Below are 27,241 nucleotides of genomic sequence, written 5' to 3'. Positions count from 1 at the left end.
ACTTTTTTTTTTAAAAAAAGATTTTATTTATTTATTTGACAGAGAGAGATCACAAGTAGGCAGAGAGGCAGGCAGAGAGAGTGGGAGAAGCAGGCTCCCTTGCGGAGCAGAGAGCCTGATGCGGGGCTTGATCCCAGGACCCTGAGATCATGACCTGGGCCAAAGGCAGAGGCTTAACCCACTGAGCCACCCAGGAGCCCCAATAATTCCTACTTTAAAAGTCATCACATCCTCATAAAGGTCCCCCTGTGTTCTGGTGGAAGAGTTTCTCTAAGGCGAATTCCCAGAAATGATACGGCTGGAATACATATTATGCGTATCTTCACCTACACTAGATATTTCTGAATGGCATTTCAAAGTGGTTTACTGATCTGAACTTCAACTGGCCGTCTGTAAGAGCTTACAATGCTTCACATCCTTTTTGACATTTTAGCACCAGACTTATCAACGTCTGCTCTCATACTGTTGGGGCTGTCATCTGCATTTCTTTGATTACTAGAGAGTTGAGATTTCTTCATTTGTACATCACAGTTTTGATCAAGCCTCTTAAGTGATTTGTCTCTCTGTCTTCCCAAAAGTTTATATACTTTTTCCTGACCATATTCCTGTATATATTATCTAAAATAAAAAAGACAATCATATAGAAAAAAAAAAAATCTCATTTATCATATTAGAACATAGCCCTGGCCTTCACAGTGTTTTTACTCAGTGAGTTCGTGAGTAATTGGAAAAGGCTAAGAATACCAAACAGAGAAAGGAAAAACTGGGAGAAGCAGGAAGCCAAACAAATCAGTTTGTCGCTGATAATTTATGTTAATGCCCATCCCAATTCTTCTGTTCCAAAAAGAATTCAAGATTCCTTATAGAAATAAATAAAACAAAGGAAAGCCAAATTTAAAAAAAAAAAATCACTGAAAAAAAAATACAGCCATTCTATTCTACACTGCTGTGAACTATGAAAACTTCAGTTAGTGTGTCTGAACAGCTACAAAAACTCTAGTGGGTCAATCTGCCTAATGCAGACCTTACAAGTAGTTTTCTATTAAAACGATAACTGGGAAATTAACAAACTTCTGATTTAAAGAAGAGATTAAAAGCCAAGTGACAACCAAAAAGATAAAAACAAGTTTTTCAAAGATGTCAGTAAGTTAGAGAACCCCATAATCCCCTGGGGAGAGCCAAAAACGTGCGTTTTGAAATGAGTAACTCCACGGACAGAAGCAGCAGGTCCCGCACCCCAGTCTCCGCCCCAGAGGACAGAACTAAATATAGGGTCCGGGGGAAACTCTGGGGACACCAGTTACCAAGAATCATCACATCTCCAGCTGACCAGGCTCCGTGTATTTACAGAAAACTTCATGACTCATACCACCTCATTAGCATAGTGTAACTATTTTTCTCAAAATTGCCTAACAAACTAGCCAGGAGGACATCCAAGTCCCCTGAGGGTAAAATCCCCGAGCACTAATTACTGCCCACAGCACTCCGTGTCCCTGCCAATCTAATTTAAACATTAAGCTGCGTTAGCTTAGAGAAAACCTAAGGAACTCTAGAACCCAGCCATTGGCCTCTTCGTTAAAATTTATACTGATCAGATTCCCAGCCCTTGGTAAACCACGGTATGGCCTCGGCCTCTTTTGACGATGTCTGCCATACCGGAGTGTGATCTTCTACTGTGACTATCTTTGAGCCATTTCAAGGACATTTGCCAGAACATATAAGTATACCTTCACCTCAAATCTAATCAGAAGTATGCATTTCATGAATTATTCAAATACAATCACTTTTCACAAATTTTTTTAATATTCTATTTAATGCTTATGCAACATTTACTATATGCCACATCTTTGTTTCTTCAAGTGTGCCATTCTCTTTGAACCTCAGCTTAACTTCATTAGGAACATTCTCTTATTATTCCTATTCTCCAGATGAGAAAGGTTTGAAAAAGGACTAAGAGGAAGACAAAGGTTATTGTCTATCTTGTTCTCCACTGTACTTCCCCGCACCTCAAACTCTACCCAGCAGATGGGTGTGCTCTTTTATTTGTTGAATGAATGAACACATGAAGGAAGTTGCCAAGACCAAGGAACTGGGATTCCAACACAAGTCTGTATTGATTTGATTGTCTGTACTGATTGACTGACTCCAGAACCCAAGATTTAACCACCATGTTCAGTCCTTTGAGGCTACTAAAACAAAACAGCACAGACCGGATCACTTCTGAACAGAAATGTGTTTCTCACACATCTGGAGGCCGGAAGCCCAAGATCTAGATGCCAACAAGGTCAGGTTCTGGTGAAGGACTGCTCCCTGGTTTACAGATGGTGCCTCTGCACTGTGTGCTCACTGTGTGGACAGGGCAAGGGAGCTCTCTGGGGCTTCTCTCCAAGGGCGTTAATCTCACTCAGAAGGGCTCCATCCTCATGACCCATCACCTCCCAAGGCCCACTGATACCATCACACTGGGCATTACAGTGTGAACATAGGAAATTTGGGACGACATAAACATCCAGCCTAAAGCAACCACAATGCAAAACCCACCAAGCTCTGTTTAAAAGGTAACTTTTCATTTTGACAGAATTTCAGACTTGTAGAAGAGTTGCAAGAATGGTACAAGGAACTCTCATATGCAATTTACCCAAATTCACTTACTGTGACAGGGTACCCCACTACAAACCTTCTAAAAACCCAATGGATGGAGCCAATCAGCATATGCCCAAACTTTGTTCTTGCGTGCACCAGAGCCTGCCCCGTCTTATTCCAAATCCCCTTCTCCTCTGCTGTCCTTCCTAGCCCTCCCCGCCCCAAGTCTCTATCCCCAGTCCTCACGGCATCCTCATATCCCTAGATCCAATCTTGCCAACATTTCCCAGCCTCTCTCCAGATCCCACACGCCCAGCACTGCCCCAGAGGCCCTGCTGCCGTCCTGCTCCTCTGTCCTAAGCCCGCAGACATGCTAACAAAGCACTGTCCACAAAGCAGACTGCAAGAAGGAATTCGAGGGGATCCCTCTGAGGAATTCATTATAAAGAATGCTAAAATAGGGGCACCTGGGTGGCTCAGTGGGTTAAAGCCTCTGCCTTCAGCTCAGGTCAGGATCCCAGGGTCCTGGGAAGGAGCCCCATGTCAGGCTCCCTGCTCAGCAGCGGGCCTGCTTCCTCCTCTCTCTGCCTGCCTCTCTGCCTGCTTGTGATCTCACTCTGTCAAATGGATAAATAAAGTCTTTAAAAAAAAATTTTTTTTTAAATGCTAAAATAAGGGGCGCCTGGGTGGCTCAGTGGGTTAAGCCGCTGCCTTTGGCTCGGGTCATGATCTCAGGGTCCTGGGATCAAGCCCTGCATCGGGCTCTCTGCTCAGCAGGGAGCCTGCTTCCCTCTCTCTCTCTCTCTGCCTGCCTCTCCATCTACTTGTGATTTCTCTCTGTCAAATAAATAAAATCTTAAAAAAAAAAATTTTTTAAATGCTAAAATAAATACATACATAGTAAAGATCAGAGACTGTGTCAAAGTAAAATCCCTGAAATACTAAAAATAGGCAAAACAGAAAAAAAAAAAAGACACCAAATAAGCAAAGTACTTAAACAGTCCATGTCCAACTAGTGAAATGACAGAAATGCGATACATACTCGCTGTGTGTACACACACATGCGCACACACACACACACACACACCTCTGACACAATCTACTTCAAGAAAATATAAACCAGGAAAATAATTCCAGGTATAGAAAGAGCTTTCATGATATTTATTTGTGGCATTATTTTTAATAGAGATATTTTACTTATAATTTCTTGTCCGACAACTGTTATTTGGGTATATTTAGACAATGAAATATTTGTGCAGCTATCGAAACGGTTTATAAAAATCATGTAATAATATAGTAAAACACTGGGGCCACCAGGTGGCTCAGTCAGTTAAGCATCCGACCCTTGGTTTCAGCTCAGATTATGATCTCAGGGTCGTGAGCTGGAGCCCTGCACCGGGCTGCACTGGGTGTGGAGATTAAGATTCCCTCTCTCCTTCTCCCTCTCCCCCTGCCCCTACCCCTCCCCCGCTCGCCTGCCCACTCACTCACTAAAAACAAAAATAACAATATAGTAAAATGTCTATGAAGTTTCATGGGGAAAAGATTACAAGTTTACATCTTTGATGTGATGACAAGCAACACGTTTTGTTTTGTTTTGTTTTGTTTTTTTAACACTCAGAACACGCACTATAAGAGCACATACTAAAATGTTAACAATGGCTATTCCTGGGTGGAAAGACTGTATTGGTTCTTGTTTTCATTTACTGTAACTCTACTGTAGTAGCCAACGTTTTCTACGCTTAACCTGTACTCCTAACGTAAGCCAGAGGATATGAATTCAGACAAACTGGATCACTGAACATCCTGCCCTAAACTTAGAATTCCTGTTCCCATAACGACAGCAACAACTTTGACATTCCTTTTGGGAACCCTCTTCCCAGCTTTTAATGGGACCAGGGAATGCTTTGACCAATGCACTGTGAGAAGACATCAAGATTTCACTGAGAGTACCCAGTCAATTCTCAAAACACAATTTTCAGGGGCGTCTGGGTGGCTGAGTGGGTTAAAGCCTCTGCCTTCAGCTCAGGTCATGATCTCAGGGTCCTGGGATCGAGCCCCACATCAGGCTCTCTGCGCAGCAGGGAGCCTGCTTCCCTTCCTCTCTCTCTGCCTGCTTCTCTGCCTACTTGTGATCTCTCTCTGTCAAATAAATAAATAAAATCTTTAAAAAACTTTTTCTTAAAAAAAAAAGCCAATTTTCAATAATCAGTAATACTTTTTAAATTATACTTTTCTATTATCCATTCTGTGCCACCCACCCACTGCTACTGTTTTAGTGATTTCTTGCCTGTTGATGGCTATCATGACACAGCAATGGTAGAGAAGCCATACTGCTATGGGAGAGAAGTGATACCCCCTAGCACAGTGATCCCACCTACCCAGATACCTGTGAGGCCTCAGACAAAGAAGGGGCAATGGCTTACCGCTTGAGGGCCCCAGATGGGTTATACAGCATCTACTGTGGTTGGAGGGCTCGCAGCCCACCCAGATAGCAGGCCCTCTGTTACACAGAACCCAGCACCAACCACCAGGATGGGGGAAGTGAAATCTGTGCAAAAGCAGGACGCTTTCTAACAGGATTTTACTAGATTATCAAAACAATATATTGACAGTACTGCTGAGATACACAACAAAAACAATTCGCCTGACTTTAAAAGACAAAGATACGATGCTTGGAGATGCTTCCCGAAAGAAGCATCACTAGTGTATACAACATGAATTTTAGGGGCGTGGGACGTGACTTTGGTGGTACAAGTGAAGAGCATCAAGTTCCACAGAAGAAATTACTCCTGTTTAAGTTCACTTTCAGAATTTCAGATTCTGTTAAAGAGAAAGTCCCAACTGGGTAATAGCATTATCTTTATCATCTCCTGAACACTTGCTCATCTCCCTTCTAAATAAAGAAAAAACAAGCTCCAGTCTCAGAACCTTCCATGAACAACAGTCCCTAGAGAGGAAATAGTATGTTATTACATTTGTTGCGAGGAGGAAGATTCTTGCTGGTTAGAAGGAGCTCTAGAGTAAACCAGCCAGGCTTTACCAGCCACAGCTGCTACTTAGTAACTGTGTGTAACCAATCACTTCACCTCCTGGGACACCTGCCCCTGGTGTCCTCATCTGCAAAATGAGGCTGGGAAACAGCAATTAACACATGGAGGGGGTGAGAGAGGATTTTTTTCTTTTTAAGATTTTATTTTTAGGGGTGCCTGGGTGGCTCAGTGGGTTATGCATCTGCCTTGGGCTTACGTCATGATCCTGGGTCCTGGGATCGAGGTCCGCATCAGGTTCCCTGCTAGGTGGGAAACCTGCTTCTCTCTCTCCCACTCCTCCTGCTTATGTTCCCTCTCTCACTGTGTCTCTGTCAAATAAATAAATAAATAATCTTTAAAAAAAATTTTAAGCAATCTCTACACCCAACGTGGGGCTTGAACCTACAACCCCAAGATCAAGAGTTGAATGCTCTACTGACTGAGCCAGCCAGACATACTGCTGGTGTAAGGACTAAATGAACTAATTCATAGAGTCCTCTGATGGTATATAATAAACACCAATTACTATTATCATGTGTCTGTATTTTCTGTCTTGGGAAATTTCTACCTGTGATACTGATTCTCCATTTACAGTGATAACAAAAACTTGTCCTCCTGAACAACCTAATTAATATAGATTTTAAAAAAAAAAAGTGAGTCCTGTTCAGGTAACTGAGCCTCAATGCAAGATCAACTCAACAGGGCTGGGCAACACCACGTGGAAATGAACGCTTTTCCTACTGTCTGAAAGCCTGGTTTTTCTCCAACAGGAGGACCTGTCACTTTTTAACAATAGCCCAAGATCCCTTTGTGCCCGTGCTCATAGTAGGATGAGCTCTAACTCATTAGGTGTGAACTCCCCTCTGGTGCTTCCTTTCCCTACAACCTTGCTTTCCACCCCAGTTTCCAATCTCCAGCACCAACAAAAGGGGAGCTGAGTGTTCTTACCACCCACTGGTACCCCAGTGAAAAGCACTCAGGGCAGGAGCCCCACTGACCTTCAGGGCTTTGAAGATGACCCCCGGGTGCCGGGGAGAACGGGTGGTGTTGTTCTCTAGCTGCTGCTCCAAAGCCCGCCGCAGCCCAGAGAAGTCGGTGGGTGGGTTGTAAGTCCTCGTTCCCTTGTAGTGAATGGAACTGAAGGCTTCAGGGAAGCGGCCCAGCTTCCGGAACCGGTCCTGGATGAGCTTTTCTGGCACCTCTGAGGGGTGATCTGGACAAGGAAACAGGTACAGGAACAATGACCTTTCTTTAAAAAAAAAATCTGTCTTGCATTATAAAAGTAATACACAGTCTGACTCCATATAATAAAGTACATAAACAGGCACCACTAATCTATGCTGTTAGAATCCAGGTTACCGTTAACTAGAAGGGAGCATGAGCAGGGCTTCCCCAGGAAGTGGGTGCTGGCATGTCATGTCATGTTCTGCTACTGCTTTCACAGACTATAAAATTCATCACATTAATACACTTGTGATATGATGTGCACTTTTCTATATGTACACTGTACTTCAAGGGAAAGTCTTTTAATCTGCTCATTGTAAAAAAATGCAAACAGGTCAAAGCATTAAAAAAAAAATAGATTTTCTCTACCCCACCCCCCACACTAAGGAACATTTCGAATAAACAACCACTTCAAACATGCTGGTCTTCCAATGGTGAAGCTATATACAAGCTCCCAATGTATCTGAGGGTAGTTTCACCAATCTTTATGCAGAAATTTGTGGAGTGGTAGTACAGATGAATTCAATAAATATCCTGGAGAGAAATGTTAGAAGGGATTTTTCATTTCCTTTAGTATTGTAACAACAACCACAAAACCACTCCAAGTAATACTGGAGATATGGCCCTACTCAAATTTGAAAGTGCAGTCATCAAGAAGTGCCCAAAATTCTGTAGTTCATCCCTAAATCCATCTCCTCCTGATCTTTTCCTGTGGCAGTGACTTTAGGTGCCAGGGTATCCCAGGATCAATCAGCAAGAAGTGACTCCTCCCAACACCACCCAGGTACCAGCTTGGCCACCCTCCATCCCTCCCCAACTCATCTCACAGCTGGTCTCTGGACATACAATCACTGCTCCCCAGTGAGGATGGGTTCTATGTTCTCCTCATTTATGAAACAGAGAATTCATTTGCCTACTAACTCCCACCTAGAATCCTCTGTCCAGAAAAAGAACAGGATCAAAATAAAATCAGAAAGCGGGACACCTGGATGACTAGGTCCATTGAACATTGGACTCTTGATTTCAGCTCAGGTCATGATCTCATCAGGGTCATGAGATCCAGCCCCGCATGGAGCTCCGCTTGCTTAAGATTCTCTCTCTTCCTCTCTTTGCCCCTCCTCACTGCTCACTCACTCTCCTTCTCCCCCCAAAAAAGAAATTAAAATAAAATTAAACAGGAGCGCCTGGGTGGCTCAGTGGGTTAAAGCCTTCGGCTCAGGTCATGATCCCAGGGTCCTGGGATCAAGTCCCGCATCGGGCTCTCTGCTCAGCAGGCAGCCTGCTTCCTCCTCTCTCTCTCTGCCTGCCTCTCTGCCTACTTGTGATCTCTGTCTGTCAAGTAAATAAATAAAATCTTTTTTTAATTAATTAATTAATTAATTAATTTAAACAATATAAAATCAGAAAGTCTGAAACAGAAAACTCAAATTATCAATTTGCCCACAATTCTGGCACCTCTTCTCCTTCCCTGCGTAAATTGGCAGCCTTGGTTCCATCTTCAAGTTTCAAGAAGCAGCAATAGTATTCCAGAAAGAGCTCTGAATTTAGGAGTTAGGAAACCTTATTTTGAGCCCCAATTTTGCAACTATCTGCAAAACTTCTGGTTACATAACTCAAGCTCTCTGAGTGCAGCTTCTTCATCTGTAAAATGGGGCTGCTGTTAACTGGGCCGAATAACAAGGATACAGTAAGTTAACATTTACCTGTCACAGTATATGGTATATAGCGAAAAAAAAAAAAAGAAGAAGAAGAAAAGAAAAAAGTTATTTATGATGGGCTCATTATTTCAAGATTCTGAACTAGAAATTAAACCTTCCCCTTACCAAGGCTGTAAAAATCCAAAGTGGCATAAAAATGCAGATCACAGGGAGCACCTAGGTGGCTCAGTTGGTTAAGCATCTGCCTTCAGCTCAAGTCATGATCCCAGGGATTGAGGATTGAGGGATTTTGTGGGATTGAGTCCCACAACAGACTCCCTGCTCAGGAGGGAATCTGCTTCTCCCTCTCCCTCTGCCCCCCTCCTGTCTGTGGTCTCACATGCACTGTCTGTCTCCCATTCTCTCACTCTGAAATAAAATCTTGAAAAAAAAAAGTAGATCACGGAAGACATCCTCAAGTCAGTGCTTCCAACCTTCTCCCCTTACCTCAGAGTCACCTGCTAAGGAGACTCTGCTGGAATATTTAATTTCTCATCCTCCCACGAGAGCCTGGTCCTTCAGATTCTAACTCTTTAATATGGCCCTGGTCCGTCCACTTCCCTCCTGTGTCAATGGCCCAACTCAGCTCCCATCACTTCTCGTCTAGCGCCATGGTGAATGTCCGTCCCACCTGGTCTCCCTGCCTCCAGGCATGCCTCTGTGGCTCAGCCTGCAACAGGCTGCCGTGCAATCTTTGGAAAATACAGATCCGCTCGTGTAACTCCCAGCTTAAAATGCTTCAGGGGCTTCGGTCCTATGTGAGAACTGAGTCAAGGCAACCCACAATCTGACCCCCAAGTACCTCCAGCATTCCCTCCCTTACAATGCGTGCTTCAGACACACAGTGAAAACCAACCAACTGGAGCGTCAAGCACTCATCCAGGCTCTTTAGACACAGCAGTGAGTAAGACCGGCAAGGTTCCCGCCTTTGTGAGATCCGGTTGTAACTGAAGAGAAACAAACACAAGCAAGCGAGCACACACAGGAGGACCATGGACAGTGACAGCGGTCCTGATGCAAACGAACAGAGCCATGCATAAAGAGAGTAAACTCAGGGGCAGGAAGGACCACTCTACAGGGGATGATCAGCCAAGGCTCCAAGGGGGACAGAGCAGCATAGGCCAAGGTGGCAACACAGAAAAGGCTGGTGCAGCTACCGGATGGGAGTGTACGCAGAGGTGGTGGGCGCCGGTATGAGGTGGGGGCACGCGGGGCAACGGGAGGGGAGGAAGCGGGTAACAAGGGAAGGAGGTCAGAGACAGGCAGGACTCAGAGTGGGGACATCGTAATGAGCTTGCGGGGAAAGGCACGGACAGCGTACAAGCAGGAGTCCAGCGTGATCTAAACGATAAAGCAAGCTTCTGAAAGGAGCACCTGGCTGCTGTGTGGGGCTCGCACGGAGGGACCGGAAGCGAGTTCCAGAGGCTCTGGCAGGACCACCTGCGGGTTCTTGGACACAACCTGCCCCCCGCAAGCCTCCAGGGGTTTGCTCCTTCCAAAGCATCCTTCCTCTCCAGCCCTATCAAGCCACATGTCTAGGTTCCAACCCCACCTCCTCTTTCCCAGACCCCCTCAGGAGGTGTGGAGAGTCCCTCTTCTGCACTCCCACAGCTCCTGGACCCACATCCGCTCCAGAAGAGAACCCGTGCGGTCTCCCCAACGAGACAGGGAACTATTCGAGAGTGAGAACTGCTTTTCTCAGCTCTGTGCCCCAGAGCTCAGCACATGGCATTGTGCCCTTAAGAAACCTGGCTGACTGGGAACCTGGGTGGCCTGGCCTGTTAAGCGACTGCCTTCGGCTCAGGTAATGATCCCAGAGTCCCGGGATCAAGGCCCCTGTCAGGCTTCCCAGCTTAGCAGGAAGTCAGCTTCTCTCTCTCCCTCTGCTTCTCCCTCTGCTCATGCTCTCTCTCTTGCCCACTCTCTCAAATAAATAGGTAAAATCTTAAAAAAGAAAAAAACTTTGTTAACGGATGGGACACCCAGGTGGCTCAGTCAGTTAAGCATCTAACTCTTGATTTCGGCTCAGGTCATCATCTTGGGGTTGTGAGATCGAGGCTCACGTGGGGCTCCACACTGAGCGTGGTGCCTGCTTTAGATTCTCTCTCTCTCTGCCCTCCCCTCATTATCCTTAAAAAAAAAAAAAAAAAAGGAAGAATGAACAGGTAAATGGGACCACTGTGTTAGGGGCTAACACTTCTGTCCCCACCAGTGTCCAATCACTGTTGCTGCACTGTGCACTGCTCCCTCATCCTCCCTCAGGTCACGATTTTGCTTCCTACTTCTTTCAGGGAATAGAAACAGTAAGACAATTACCAGCAACCGTGTCCACACGCTGCTTTCCCCCCTGTGCTTCCGGAGAGACTGTCCATGCTTCTGAGGCCAACACACCCACATGGGCCTCACCCCAACGGTTCTGCTCTCCTCTAGCCACATTGTTCCCTTCCCTTTGCACCAGCACACAACCATCTACAATACCTCACAGCTTCCATTTAAAGAAGGGTGGGGGGGACCCTTGAAATCCCTCATCAGCCTCTAACCATCATTTCGTTTGTCTGTTTCCCTTTGTAACACAACTCTTTCAAAGACTAGGATATACTCACAACCTTCATTCTTCCCCTGTTCTCTCCTAAACCTATCCTGATCAGGCTTCCATGCCCACCACCCCTGGGAAACAGGTCCTCTCCGGATCACCAAGGCTCTCCATATTGCCTAAGCCAGTCATTAATCCTCAATCCTCAATCCCCATCTTGACCGGGTTTGGACACCGTTGCTCACCCCACCCTTCTTCAAACACTCCCTCAGGTCTTGCCCAGGCAGAAACTTTGCTGGGCCATCCCCCTCTCCACCAAGCTACTACTGCAGCCCAAGGGCTGCCTCCTTGTACCCAGAAAGGTCAATCCGTGACAGTCCCCTGTCTACTCACCAGAGCCCAGCAGCTGAGTGTGCACAGTCTCATGGAAAATGATAACAGCAGGGCCCAGGGTGGACAAGGGGACATCCAGCCCACAGCGGGCAGTGGTAGCCTTGAGCTCCTTGGTGAAGTGCTTCAGGTAAGCTTCTGAGGCGTCCCCAAGGAACTTGAAGAGGTCATTATGCAGCCGGTCTGCGTGAGTTCGATAGATGACGAGGTCTGAGATGGCCAGGACCTTAAGCAGCAGCCGTGTTCTCTGGCTGAGATTCACTGTCGCCCCCAAGAGCCCTTCTGTGTCTATCACCGCTACTTTGTGGACCGGGTCATAGGCCGCCCACACCCCCACGGTGCAGGACTCCTGGGCAGGCGAAGTTTTAAAGACTTCACGGCCATAAAAGAAAGTGTGGTTGAGAGTATGAGACTTTCCATCACCAGTATTTCCAAAAATGGAAACCACCTTCAAATGCTGATCAGGTTTACAGTCCAATTTCCTAATAAAGTCCTCTTCATTCGTTACCTTCAAAAAAAAAAAAAAAAGAAGAAGAAGAAGAAGAAAAAGAAAAGAAAAGAAAGAAATATAAACTGCATAACAGTTAGAAAACTTTCAAGAAAGCTTTCCAAGGTCAAGATCCTTGACGAACTGTCAAGGCAGCAAAGGAAAGAAGCTCCAGGATGTAGGCTCCCACCCAGCCTTATCCCCAGCAAACAGCTAAGAGGAACTTGCAAAGCTTTAGGCAGTACAATTTAGTGCTCATGAAAGAGCTACAACTATAAAACTCTTAGAATATGACATAGGAGGGGCACCTGAGTGGCTCAGTTGGTTAAGCACCTGCCTTTGGCTCAGTCATTATCCCAGAGCCCTGGGATCCAGCCCCACACTGGGCTCCCTGCTTGTTAGGGAAGCTGCTTCTCCCTCTGCTGCTGCCCCCTCCCCACCACTTGTGCACATGCCTGCGTGTGCGCGCTCTCTCGCTCTCGCTCTCTCTCTCTCTCGCATTCTTGCTCTCTCTCAAATAAATAAATCTTTTTTTAAGAAGTTGACATAGGCATGGGGCACCTGGGTGGCTCAGTCAGTTAAGCATCTGCCTTCAGCTCAGGTCATGATCTCACTTATGTGGGGCTCAATCCCAGACCCTGAGATCATGACCTGAGCTGAAGGCAGGCAGCAGGGAGTCTCCTTCTCTTCCTCCCTCTGGCCCTTCCGCCCATCATGTGCGCTCTCTCACTCTCAAATAAATGAATTAAAATTAAAAAAAAAAAAAAGAATAAAAAAAGAACAAAGAAAAAAACAATAAAGGAGCAAATCTATGTGACCTTGGACTAGGCAATGGCTTCTCAGATATGACAGCAAAAGCAATACAACAAAAGAAATAGACTAATAGACTTCACCAAAATTAAAAACCTGTATCCTGCAAAAGATACCATGAGAACAGTGAAAAGAAAGCCCAAAGAATGGGAGAAAATATCTGCAAATCATTTATCTGATAAGGGACTAGTACTCCAGAGTATGTAAAGAACTCTTTCAACTCTACAAGAAAAAAAAAAAAAAAAAAATTAAATATTAAGCCAAAAATTTGAATACACATTTTCCCAAAGATTTACAAATGGTCAATTAGCACAAGAAAAAACACTCACCACCACAGTCATTAAGGAAATGTGAACGAAAACCACAATGAGGTCTCACTTCACACCCACTAGAATAGCTAGGCCAAAAGGATCACAGCAACAAAAATCTTCACATAGCTGTAGGGGGCGCCTGGCTGGCTCAGTCCGTGTGAAGCACGCGACTCTTGATCTCAGGGTTGTGGGCTGGAGCCCTGAGTTGGATGTAGAGATTACTTAAATAAGCTTTTTTAAAAAATAAATAGGATGGGGCGCCTGGGTGGCTCAGTGGGTTAAACCTCTGCCTTGTTCAGGTCATGATCCCAGGGTCCTGGGATCGAACCCCACGTCAGCCTCTCTGCTCAGCAGAGAGGCTGCTTCTTCCTCTCTCTCTCTGCCTGCCTGTCTACTATGATCTCTGTCTGCCAAATAAATAAATAAATAAAATCTTCCAAAAAATAAAAACAATACGGGCACCTGGGTGGCTCACTGCATTAAGCCTCTGCCTTTGGCTCAGGTCATGGTCTCGGGGTCCTGGGATGAGCCCCACATCGGGCTCTCTGCTCGGCGGGGAGCCCGCTTCCTCCTCTCTCTCTGTTTGCCTCCCTGCCTACTTGTGATCTCTCTCTGTCAAATAAATAGAATCTTAAAAAATAAAAATAAAAAATAAATAGGAGCCCCTGGGTAAGTTCAGTCAGTTAAGCATCTGCCTATGGCTCAGGTCATCCCTGGGGCTGAGCCTGTGGCCGACTCCTTGCTCAGTGGGGACTCTGCTTCTCCCTCCCACTTCACCCTCCCCCACGCTTGTGCTCACACACACTCCCTGGGGCTCTCTCTAAAAAATAAAATAAAATTTTTTAAAAAATAAATAATAAAAAGACTAAAACCTGTTTTAAAACGATAATGACAAATATTAGCAGAGTATAGAGAAACTGCCATGATCACACACTCCTGAGAATATACACAACGGCACAGCCAGTCTGGAAACAGTATGGTAGTTTCTCAGAAAGTTAAGCACAGAGTTACCATGTATCTCAGTAATTCCCCTCCTAGGTGTGTATCCAAGACAAATGAAAAAAATGCCCACACAAAAGTGAACACAAATGTTCATGGCAGCTAGATCCCTAAGAGCCCAAAGGTGGAAACCACCCAGATGTCCTTCAACCGATGACCAGATAAACAAAACGTGGGTCCATACAATGGAGTATTATTCAACCATAAAAAAGAATGAAGCACTGAGGGATGGATGCTACAAGACGAACGAACCTTGAAAACATCACACGAAGTGAAAGAAACCAGACACAAAATACGACATATTCTAGGATTCCATTTATGTTAAATATCTGTGACAGGCAGATTCACAGCGACAGAAAGTACATGAGGAGCTGCCAATGGCTGGGGGAAGGACCAATCAGGGAGTGACTGCTCATGGGTATATGGTTTCTATCCGGGTTGATAAAAATGTTCTAGAATTAGTGCTATGGCTTGCACAACTTTATGAATATACTAAAAACACTGAATTATCCACTCTTAAAGGATAAAATATATGGTATATGAATTACATCTCAATAAAACTGTTATTAAAAAATGGGGGTCGGGGGGAGGAACGTGTGTGTCAGTTAAGCGTCTGACTCTTGGTCTGGGCTCAGGTCATGATCTCAGGGTCCTAAGACGGAGCCCTGCATCAGGCTCTGGGCTCTCTCCCTCTGCCTCTAAACCCTTCCCCGGCTTGCATGCACTCCCTCTGTGAATAAATAAAATCTTTTTTTTTTTAAATGGCTCTCAGGGGCGCCTGGGTGGCTCAGTGGGTTAAGCCGCTGCCTTTGGCTCAGGTCATGATCTCAGGGTCCTGGGATGGAGTCCCACATCGGGCTCTCTGCTCAGCGGGGAGCCTGCTTCCTCCTCTCTCTCTCTGCCTGCCTCTCTGCCTACTTGTGATCTCTCTCTCTCTGTCCAATAAATAAAATAAAACAAAAATATATTATTAAAAAAAAAATGGCTCTCGGGGTGCCTGGGTGGCTCAGTGGGTTAAGCTGCTGCCTTCAGCTAAGGTCATGATCTCAGGGTCCTGGGATCGAGTCCCACATCGGGCTCTCTGCTCAGCGGGGAGCCTGCTTCCTCCTCTCTCTCTCTGCCTGCCTCTCTGCCTACTTGTGATCTCTCTCTGTCAAATAAATAAATAAAATCTTCAAAAAAAATAAAACTGGCTCTCTTGGGTCTTCACTTCTAAGATGAGCAAGGAATAACAGTCATGCCAAAAAGGGCCACGGCCACAGGCTGCCTCCTTGCTGCACCAACTGTGCCTGTTGCGTGCCCAAGAACAGGGCCATTAAGAATTTTCATTATTTGGGGGCGCCTGGGTGGCTCAGTTGGTTAAGGGACTGCTTTCGGCTCAGGTCATGATCCTGGAGTCCCGGGATCGAGTCCCGCATCGGGCTCCCAGCTCCACGGGGGGTCTGCTTCTCTCTCTGACCTTCTTCTCGCTCATACTCTCTCTCACCGTCTCTATCTCAAATAAATAAAATATTTTTAAAAAATAAAAATTTAAAAAAAAAAGAATTTCGTTATTTGGAACACAGTAGAGGCCACTGCCATCAGGACATTTCCAAAGCAAGTATGTTTGATGCCTTTGTGCTTCCCAAGCTGCGTGTGAAACACACATCCACAGCAAGGTAGTCACTCTCATGAAGCATCGTAGGACCAAACACCCCACCGCGATTGAGGGTGCTGTCCCATTTCCTCCTACCAAAGCCCATGTAAGAAGCTAAGTCCTTAAGGACTGAAGAAAGACTGTTCTCTGGAAAAAAATAAAATGGAGATTATAACTAAAAAATGCACTGGTCAAACTTCATCCATCCATAATGCCTCTATTTACAGTTAAAGAATCCTGCAATTCTTTTAACAGTCAGGCCAGGCAGGAAGAGAACTGGTACCAGTGAGATCCCAGACTGGACCCCCAGAAAGATGCTCAGGGCCCCTAATCTCAGAATACAGAACGCCAGAGCCAAAGCTCCTAATATATACAGGCAGTGGTACTACGCCAGCAAGTAGTGATGAACCTTTATACCTAGTATCCTCCAACCACAAGAGAAAACAGAGCTTCCTGATTCTCAAAAGAGTCTGCAGGTTTGATGAGGAGCAATCAGGGAAATGCAGACAGACCATGAGTATGATAACATAAACCCTCATTTCCCAAAACCTCATCAAGATAGTAGACTACTCGGATCCTATTAATAACATCACTGCTGTTGCATTATTAATGGCCTTAATATTAATGACAATGCTGATAATTTACTCAAAGCCCACAACATTTCGTAACAGTGCCTTTGCTAGATCGCTGAGGACAGAACCTTGTCTATCTTATCTTTTCATTCCTAGCATTTGGGACACAACCCGAACACAGGAAAAGCTCAGTATCTAGTTACCAAATGAATAAATGAACCAACGAATCAATGTCATGCAAGTTGCTAGGTGCCTTAATCACTTTCTCCATCCTGTATCCTCCACAGGGCTTCACATACAACAGCATTCAAGAAAACCGGTGATGGGCTCACTGTTCCAAACCACTGAGAGGAACCAGAAGTTATATGCAACAGCCCATTTATGACAGGTGTCACTCACTGGTCCCCAACAGCTAAGTTAACCACCAGAGAAAGAAAAGCTCATTAAAGCTCTCCTGGCGAGGAGTCAGATAAGGTGGGAGTGGCAGCGAGAGCCAGCCCCTTTTCACACAGTCCTGGGGAAGACCAGGCCTAGAGACTTCTTCCCTGGAAATCTCTGCCGGGAATCTGTCGGCACACAGAGCTACAACTGTTCTCCGGGCTACATCAGAAGTGGGCACCCACTGGGGCACCTGGGAGGCTCAGTTGTTAAGCGTCTGCCTTCGGTTCAGGTCATGATCCCAGGGTCCTGGAATCGAGCCCCGCATCAGGCTCTTTGCTCGGCAGGAAGCCTGGTTCTCCCTCTCCCACTCTCCCTGCTGTGTTCCCTCTCTCGCTGTGTCTCTATCAAACAAATAAACTCTTAAAAAAAAAAAAAAAAGCGGGCACGCAGGACAGGGGCCCATGGAGGCCTTTCGGTACACAACTGTGTCAGGATCCATATGAAGTACCCACCAGGCGATGTACGTAACATGTATCAACAAACAACTCATTCGGGATAAAAATAAAACACTCCCTGTCGGCATGGGGTGGGGGGGAGTCCAGCACCCAGTGTCCTGGGGTAGGTGGAACATACCTGTTCCCGTGCTGGACATCCACCTATGAATGCAGGCGAAGAATTTTAGGTGGAGGGGCTCAAAGCCCTAGCCTGCTTTATCTAGACAAGCCTGGGTAATCATTTAACGCGCACTGATTATGTTGTCGTTCACAGGTAAAGTAAGGACAAACCCTCCTTTGCCACCCCTGACTGGGTGGGGGTTGCTAGTCAAGTAAAGAGATAAACAAAAGAAAAGGCCTCCTAACCGGACACTGTCGTTCACCACTGTTCCTAATGCCACCTTCCACATTCTTTGGCTCCCTGTTAACACTACTGGACCCATCATCATCTGTGGGCCTTTTCCCCTGAGCCAGAAAGGAGAGAGCAGCCTAGGCAGAAAGGAGACTGATTTCCGGCCAGGAGAGAAGGTAAAAGAAAAGAAGATTCCCTTTGATAAGGGAGGGAAGGAGCCAGAAAGGAACAAGGCTCCCGCTCTACCCGTTCGCCATCAACGACCCCACTCTGCCCCATTCCTGGAGGGAAATCAGCTCGTTGACTCTGCGCCCAGCTCCGCGCATCTGAAATGCTTCTGGGCCCTTACACAACAGCAAAGCCTCCCCTCCCCAGCTTCCTTCCACCTTCTGCTCTCCCCGAGCTCACCAGACCACCTCTTGGACGTGAGACAAGCGGAAACACCCAAATTCCACGGCTGACCACTGCCTGGCCTTGAAAAAGTGACATCACTACCTAGGTGTCAGGGAAACAGTAAGAGTCCGCAAGCTCTACTGATCCCAAGGAGGACAGAGCAGGGAAAGAGCACAACACACTGCAGGACACACAGTAAGCACTCACTAAATAGTACCCCTTCTTATCTGAAGACCAGCCCACTGCAAACACTTCCAGGGGCAAAACAGCAGCGGGCCTGGCTTGCCCCGCCCTGGGGCCCAAAAGTTGCTCGTGCAGGGACTAAATCACCCATGTGCTAAGATCTAAACTGATTCCACCTGAAAATGTAAGAACTCGCTGAGCCGCTCTGATCTCCTTTCCTCTCCCTCTCATCACAACATGGTAATACTGGCTTTACAGCTGACTCTTAGTAAAGGTCGTCTAAACCTTCAGCTTTTAAGAAACCAAACAGTACACCTCTCTATCTCACCCACAAAGCTTTTTCCCCTCGTATAGAGTTCCAAGCAGAGTTTCTAAAATGAAATATTGACAGTCTTCTGTGATCGCCATTGTTCCAACTCAGAATTCAGAGCAGTTTATGGCATTGCAATGGGTCCATCCAGCAACCAACGTCTGACCCAAGCAAGCAATGGGAATGATGACAATCTCCATCAAGAAATTCCTTCTTGGGGCGCCTGGGTGGCTCAGTGGGTTAAAGCCTCTGCCTTCAGCTCAGGTCATGATCTCAGGGTCCTGCGATGGAGCCCCGCATCAGGCTCTGTGCTCGGCCAGGAAGCCTGTTTCCCTTTCTCTCTCTGCCTGCTCTCTGCCTACTTGTGATCTCTATCTGTCAAATAAATAAATAAAATCTTTAAAAAAAAAAAAAGAAAGAAAGAAATTCCTTCTTAGCCCTTAGAGAATCATTCCAGAAAGAATAACCATATAAGCTCTGTTCTGAGGGAAAACAGCTTTTGTTCCCTGCAAAGAGAAAAAGGCTGAGATGAGGAAGGAACTGAAGTAAAGAGCCTTGGAAGGAGGAAAGTGCAAGAGAGACCACAGAAGCGAAATCCCAACGGCTCCCGAAAACACTACAGACGAAAAACAGCTCAGCACTGAGGTCCTTTCAGTTCTGGCCTCTAGAGACAAAAAGGATCTAATTTGTGCCAACTAAAATCACACAGTCCTTTAAATCTTTAAAACGATGTTCCCTGTGGCTGAAGGCAAAAACCAGCTCCTTCCCTCAAGTCATAGAAAGAGCTAAGAAAAGCTTGGTTGCTCCTACCAACCCACCACAACCCAATTCTTGTAACAGATCCCAGCCGTGAACCAAAGATGATTTTATACCTCCCCACCAAGATTCTAAAACCTGCCTAGTTCAATAGTTACTGCCAAAGGGAACTTCCTACTAATTCCTTTAACATGTTGGTCTCTGATTGATCTTACTTTTACTCGATTTTTAGCTGGGTTCAGAGGAAGATACAGAACCCAAAGATACCAAACCAGATTCTCACTCTCACCAGAACTGGGACCACCATCCCAAAAGGAAGCTAGAACTTGACTGCTGCTTCTCATCAACAGACACATACTGAGCGTCACTCAGTGTCTGCCACTGACCTGATGATGTTAGACCAGGCCAGTTAAAGAACTCAGGTGACTCTTCCTTCTCCTGGGAAGGTAAAGGAGAAGTGGAAGGTGAGAGAACTCTTCCTAGAAAAAGTCAGAGCTGGGGCGCTTGAGTGGCTCAGTCCGTTAAGTCCCCAACTCTTGATTTCGGTTCAGGTTATATGATCTCAAGGTAGTGAGATCAAGCCTCATGTAGGGCTCTGCACTGGGAAAGGAGCCTATTTAAGATTCTTTCCTTCTCCCTCTCACTCTGCCCCCTCCCCACTCTCTCTCTGATAAAAACAAACAAAAAAAAAAAACAAAAACAAAAACAGGGGAACATGTGTGGCTCAGATGGTTAAGCTCAGGTCATGACTCTGGGGTCCTGGGATAGTCAGGCTCCCTGCTCAGCAGGGAGTCTGCTTCTCCATCTCTCTGGCCCTCCTCATGTGTGCTTTCTAGCTCACTCTCCTAAATCTAATTTAGAAATTAAATTTTAAATTAATTAAAATTAATTAATTTTAAATTTATTAGATAAATTTAATAAATAAAAACTTTAAAATTTAATTTAAATTTTTAATTGATTTTAAATTTTAATTTAAATTTAATTTTAAAAATTTAGTTTTTAAAATTTTTAATTTAAATTTTTAAATTTTTAATTTTTTAAATTTTAAAAATTAAAAAAAAAATCCAGAGCCACGTTCATCATGTTGAAAAAAACTCCAGGCAATGATTTATTTTTTTGATTAAAGATTTTATTTATTTATGTGAAAGAGAGAGCGAGAGAGAGCATAAGATGGGAAAGAGTGGGAGGTAGAAGCAGTCTCCCCACTGAGCAGGGAGCCCAGTGCAGGACTCCATCCCAGGACTCTGGGATAATGACCAGAGCCAAAGGCAGTTGCTTAACCAACTGAGCCAACCAGTGCCCTCCAGGCAATGATTTAAATCCATGGTCTAATTTTCAGACAAGATTTTACTAAAACAATATCAAAACAGATCAGGAGCCAGTCTGTTTTTACAACCCAAATGATAAGGAGGTTCCATTCCAAGAGCAAACCCTGATGTCAGAAAGTTCTAGTAAACCTGTTTCTCCAACCCAGCAAGTCCAGAAAATCGACTTTCGTTCTATCCTAAAAGGAGTGTGTAACTTTGTGTTTATCCACGTATGTGTCCACAGAATTTCATACAAAAACACAACTGTTTCTCAATCAGATGTTTCCTTAAGACCACTGAAGTCATGAGATTAGCTTCACAAACACATTGAGCACATTTGGTAAGGGCAAAGATCACTTTCTTCCACTCCACTGTCCCCAAAGTGTTCCATGACTCGAGAGGTCAGGAATTCTCCTCCCTTGTCTTAAAACCACTAGCCATGCTTCTGACACAGAGCCTCCCAGACGCGGCCTGTAGCTCCCCTCATACTCCAGCAAGAAAGAGAGTGTCTGTAGGGAGAAATGATCCACAAAATGAATTCTCTGAAGAGAATCATTTTTAGCTCCATGATCGGCTTCTCTGACCTCACCCAACTCAACCTGTTCAGCTCTCCTTCTGTATATGTACAAAAAGCTTTCCAAAAGCAAAGCTGAAATCTGAGGGCATATTGGAAATACCGAGTCATCCTCAAGACCCACATCATCTAAAGACTCTTTCGAGGAGCTTCCAGATGGAAGACCCAGCGCCCTCTTAAGTGCCATGGCATACCTATATTTGGCCAGCTACAAAACAGACATAAACTCTGGTAAAGGTTCTGGGACTCAGCAATAAAAGTACCACACCAGAAAGAAGACAAGAGAGCTAAGCTCGGGTCCACCTCTACCTGGATGAGACCACAGGCAATTTACTCAACCCTTCTCAAAGTCTCCGTTCCCCCCCCCCCATCTTTTTTTTTTTTTTTTTTTTTTTACGATTTTCGTGTTCTTCCTGGTTCTGAGCTTCCCAATTATAACATATTCCTTGCTGGCCAAGGTCTGTTCTGTGTTGTTCACCACTGTACTCCCAGCCCAGGGACTGAGACATAACAGGAAATCAATATATATGTGTTAAATAAATGAATGAATATCTAAATGCTATATTCTCTCTGGGGAAGGGAACATAGAGATTTACCGTGAAGGGTTCAACCAACCTGCCTTGATACCACTTGCTGTTTTTAGAATACCCTTAAAGAAGTTATTTAACTTCCCTGGGCCTCAGTTTTCTCACCTGTAAAATGGGGATAGCTCGGTCTACTTCAGAGGATTGCTCTGAGGCTTAAACGAGATCACTGCACCTCCAGCACTCTGCACAGTGCCATCAGGCAGTAAATGCTAGAAGAGCTGGCTGACATCATCCCTGTAGTTACACTGTTTGCCTCTAGGCCAGAGTCATCACTGCCACCACAGACTTTCATTCCATTATCCCAAGTAAAAACCCTTCCCAGGGAAGGCTTCCAGTGCACTCTCATTAAAGAATTAGAGATACTGGAACAAGATCCTCACTCAGTACTTACTGTTCCCTCCCTCAGAAGGATCTGCCTTTTCAATTAAAGAAAAAGCTGTATGAGATCACATAAAACATGCATTATGCATAAGAAGGCATTGCATTCAGCCTTCCAAAGAAGGTGACGTGATTCCAAGAATTATTATGTTACCACAGATTCACTAAAAATGCTTTTCTCATACTTTATCTCAAAGATCTTAACAGATGACACAGCCTTACAAGAAGATCTTTGGCATCTGGGGCAGAGACTGAACGGGGCCTGTTTTCTATGCTACAAAGAACACAACAGTGGAGCCCTTAGTAAGTTAACAACATAGCTAGAACTCGTTAAAGTCAATAATAGGAATAATTAATACCTATTCTTCTGAAACAGTTTCAAAAATCAGAAACGGAGGGAAAACTTCCAAATTCTTTCAATGAGGCCAGCATTACCTTGATCCCAAAGCCAGGCAGAGGCCCCCAAAAAGGAGAATTACAGACCAATATCCATGATGAACATGGGTGCCAAAACTCCCACCAAGATACCAGCCAACAGGATCCAACAGTATGTTAAAACGATTATTCACCACGACCAAGTGGGATTTATTCCTGGGCTGCAAGCGTGGTTCAAATCCGCAAATCAATCCATGTGACACACTATACTAATGACAGAAAGGACAAGAACCATAGGATCCTCTCAACAGATGCAGGAAAAGCCATTTGACAAAATACACCATCCTTTCTTAATTAAAACTCTTCACAATGGGGGCGCCTGGGTGGCTCAGTGGTGTAAGCCTCTGCCTTCAGCTCAGGTCACGATCTCAGGGTCCTGGGATCGAGCCCCACATCGGGCTCTCTGCTCAGCGGGGAGCCTGCTTCCCCCTCTCTCTCTGCCTGCCTCTCTGCCTACTTGTGATCTCTCCCTATCAAATAAATAAATAAAAATCTTTTAAAAAAATTAAAAAAAAAAACTCTTCACAATGTAGGAATAGAGGGAACATACTTCAGTACCATAAAAGCCATATATGAAAAGCCCACAGCAAATATCATTTTTTATTTTTATTTTTTTATTTATTTACTTGACAGAGAGAAAGACAGCAAGAGAGGGAACACAGACAAGGGGAGTGGGAGAGGGAGAAGCAGGCTTCCCGCTGAGCAGGGAGCCCGATGAGGGGTTCGACCATCACCTGAGCTGAAGGCAGACACTGAATGGCTGAGCCACCCAGGTGCCCCAAATATAATTCTCAACGGGGAAAAACTGACAGCTCTTCCCCTAAGGTCAGGAACACAACAGGGATGTCCATCCACTCTGACCACTGTTGTTTAACATAGTACTAGAAGTCCTAGTCCCAGCAATCAGACAACAAAAATAAATAAAAGGCATCTGAAACAGCAAAGAAGTCAAACTCCCACTCTTCACAGATGACGTAATACTCTATTCAGAAAAAAACAAAACTGCTAGAACTCATACAAGAATTCAGCAAAGTGACAAGATATAAAATCAATGCACAGAAATCTGCTGCATTTCTATACACTAACAATGAGACAGAAGAAAAAGAAATTAAGGAGTGGCTACCATATACAATTTTATCAAAAACCGCAAGATACCTAGGAATCAATCTAACCAAAGAGCAAAGGATCTGTATTCAGGGGGCACCTGGGTGGCTCAGTGGGTTGAGCCTCTGCCTTCGGCTCAGGTCATGGTCCTAGGGTCTTGGGACCTCGAGGGTCTTGGGACCCTTGAGCCCCGCATTGGGCTCTCTGCCCTGCAGGGAGCCTGCTTCCCCCGCTCTCTCTGCCTGACTCTCTGCCTACTTGTGATCTCTGTCTGTCAAATAAATAAATAAAATCTTTAAAAAAAAAAAAAAAGGATCTCGGGGCGCCTGGGTGGCTCAGTGGATTGGGCCACTGCCTTCGGTTCGGGTCGTGATCTCAGTGTCCTGGGATCGAGCCCCACATCGGGCTCTCTGCTCAGCGGGGAGCCTGCTTCCCCGTTCTCTCTCTGCCTAACTCTCTGCCTGCTTGTCATCTCTCTCTCTGTCAAATAAATAAATAAAATCTTTAAAAAAAAAAAAGATCTGTACTCAGAAAACTATAGAATGCTCATTACAGAAACTGAGGAAGACACAAAGAAGTGGATAAATGTTCCATGCTCATGAACTGAAGAACAAATATTGTTAAAATATCTATGCCACCTAGAGTAATCTAGACATTCAATGCAATCCCTATCAAAATACCATCAACATTTTTCACAGAGCTGGAACAAATAATCCTAAAATTTGTACGGAAACATTAAAGACCCCAAATAGCCAAATAAATGTTAAAAAAGAAAACCAAAGCTGATGGCATCACAATTCTGGACTTCACACTCTATTACAAAGCTGTAATCATCAAGATAGTATGGTACTAGCACAAAAACAGAACAGAGATCAATGGAACAGAATAGAGACCCACAAATGGACCCTCAACCCTATGGTCAGAACTAATCTTCAACAAAGCAGGAAAGACTAACCAATGGGAAAAATACAATCTCTTCAACAAATGATGTTGGGAAAATTGGACAGCCACTTGCAGAAAAACAAAACTGGACCATTTCCTTACACCATTCACAAAAGTAAACTCAAAATGGATGAAAGACCTCAATGTGAAATCCTAAAGGAGAACACCAGGCAGCAACCTCTGTAACCTCAGCCACAGTAACTTCTTGCTAGACACATGGCAAAGGAAGGAAGGGCAAAAATGAACTATTGGGACTTCATCAAGATCAAAAGCTTTTGCACAGCAAAGGAAACAGTTGACAAAACCAAAGGACAGAAGGGCAAAGCTATGGGTGCCTGGGTGGCTCAGTGTCTTAAGCCTCTGCCTTCCGCTCAGGCCCTGGTCTCGGGGTCCCCGGATCCAGCCCTGCATCAGGCTCTCTCCCCACTCCTCTCTGTCTCTCTGCCTGCCTCTCTGCCTAATTGTGATCTCTCCCTGTGTCAAATAAATAAATAAAAATCTTAAAAAAAAAAAAGGAATGGGAGAAGATACTTGCAAATGTCTTATCAGATAAAGGCCTAGTTTCCAAAATCTATAACCAAACAACAAATAATCGAATCAAGAAAACACAAGACAACAACCAACATATCTCTGAAGAAGACAAATAACCCACAGACACATGAAAAAAATGCTCAACACCACTCAGCATCAGGGAAATACAAATCAAAACCACAATGAGATACTATTTCACATGAGTCAAAATGGCAATACATTAACAAGTCAGGACACGACAGATGTTGGCAAGAATGCAGAGACAGAGAACCCTCTTACACTACTGGTAAGAATGAAAGCTGATGCAGCCACTCTGGAAAACAGTATGGAGGTTCCTCAAATTAAAAATAGAGCCACCCTACGACCCAGCAATTGCACTACTAGGCATTTACCTCAAAGATACAAGTCTGTGAGCCGATGGGGCACCTGCACCCCAATGTTTATATCAATGTCCACAATAGCTGAACTATAGAAAAAGACCAGATGCCCATCTATATAGATATAGAGTAGAACACTACAGAAAAAAAAAAAAAAGAAATCTTGCCATTTACAACATGGTGGATGGAACTAGAGAGTATTATGCTAAGTGAAATAAGTCAATCAGAGAAAGACAATCATCATACGATTTTACTCATATGTGGAATTTAAGAAACAAAACAGGACTGGCAGCTCTTTCTGCCCATGGGTCCTGTCCCAGGCTTTAATAAGATCACTTTTTGCACCCAAAAAAAACAACCAAACAAACAAACAAAACATGATCATAGGGGAAGAGAGAAAAAATAAAAAACAAGATGAAATCAGAGAGGGAGACAAACCATAAGAAATTCTTAATTGTAGGAAACAAACTGAGAGTTGCTGGAGGGGAGGGGGCAGAGGGAATGGGGTAACTCGGTGACGGCCATTAAGGAGGGCATGTCATGGAACCAGCACTGGGTGTTGTTATGTAAGACTGAGGGGGCACCTGGGTGGCTCAGTCAGCTAAGTGTCTTGTCTGCCCTCTACTCAGGCAGGTCATGATGTCCAGGTCCTGGGATGGAGCCCCCATCAGTGGGGAGTCTGCTTCTCTGTCTCTCTCTGTGCTCTTCTCTCTCAAATAAATAAAGTCTTTAAAAAAAAAAAAAAAACTGATCACTGACCTCTACTTCTGAAATAATAATACATTATGTTAACTGAATTTAAATTAAAAAAGTAAAAATCACTCAAAGTTCTTAGTAAGTTTAGCAATATCACAAGATACAAAGTCAAAATACAAATAATAGCTGTTAATTTTTCACACTAAAAGCAATGTATTAGGCATGCCTGTGTGGCTGCCTTCTGCTCAGGTCATGATCCCGGGGTCCTGGTATCGAGCCCCACATCGGGATCCCCTGCTCAGCAAGAAGCCTGCTTCTCCCTCTCCCACTCCCTCTGCTTGTGTTCCTGCTTTCACTATGTCTCTATCAAATTAAAATAAAATGATAAAATAAAAAAATTTAAAAAGAAGCAATGTATTAGAAAACAAAATACAATGTAAAAAAATTAAAAATAAAAACAAAGTCAGTAATAGTAACCCCTCCAGCAGTAGCCCCCTTCTCTGAATTTCTAGAACATCCTCTCTCTACCACTCTGACATCATCCATCTTATTTCCACATATTTGTCTTCTATCACCAATGGACTATCCTCTCCCAAGACAAGCTCAGTATCTGAGTGTCACTTTCTACTGGCCTCAGTTGTTAGCACACAGGAGGCACTTATTAAATGTTTACTGAATTAATGATTAAACTGATTTATTCTCATGAGTTCCTTTCATTCGTCCACAAATATCAAGTACCTACTATGTGCCAAACACTGTTCTAAATGCTGATGAACAGAAGAGGGAAAAATCACTGTCTGACGAAAATGTGTGTTTTTTTTAATTTTCTGAAGTGACTGTGGTGGCGGTTGTACATAACCATGAATATACTAAAAGGCAATTAACTATATACTTTAAATGGGTAAATCATATAATATGTGAATCATATCAATGAAACTGTTTTGTTGGGGCGCCTGGGTGGCTCAGTGGGTTCAAGCCTCTGCCTTCAGCTCAGGTCATGATCTCAGGGTCCTGGGATCAAGCCCCACACCCAGCTCACTGCTCAGCAAGGAGCCTGCTTCCCCCTCTCTCTCTCTGCCTGCCTCTCTGCCTACTTGTGATCTCTGTCAAATAACTAAATAAACTCTTTTTAAAAAATACATTTAAAACAAAAAGTGTTTTGTTTTG

The 27,241-nt window shown here is 44.5% G+C and overlaps 1 protein-coding gene across 2 annotated transcripts in view; it reads right to left on the bottom strand.

The window, feature by feature from the left end:
- Window positions 1–27,241, bottom strand: part of ZFYVE1 (zinc finger FYVE-type containing 1) — a 59,714-nt gene that overhangs the window by 17,978 nt on the left and 14,495 nt on the right. For both annotated transcript variants that reach the window (XM_032345038.1, XM_032345036.1), the window contains 2 exons: window positions 11,463–11,967; window positions 6,614–6,828 (listed from right to left, as the gene is read on the bottom strand). In XM_032345038.1, the coding sequence (XP_032200929.1) occupies window positions 6,614–6,828; window positions 11,463–11,967 (720 nt within the window). The remainder of the gene's footprint in view (window positions 1–6,613; window positions 6,829–11,462; window positions 11,968–27,241) is intronic.

Source organism: Mustela erminea, chromosome 5, assembly GCF_009829155.1.
Source record: "Mustela erminea isolate mMusErm1 chromosome 5, mMusErm1.Pri, whole genome shotgun sequence".
Classification (NCBI taxonomy): Eukaryota; Metazoa; Chordata; class Mammalia; order Carnivora; family Mustelidae; genus Mustela; species Mustela erminea.
This window is presented reverse-complemented; position numbering and strand designations above follow the sequence as displayed.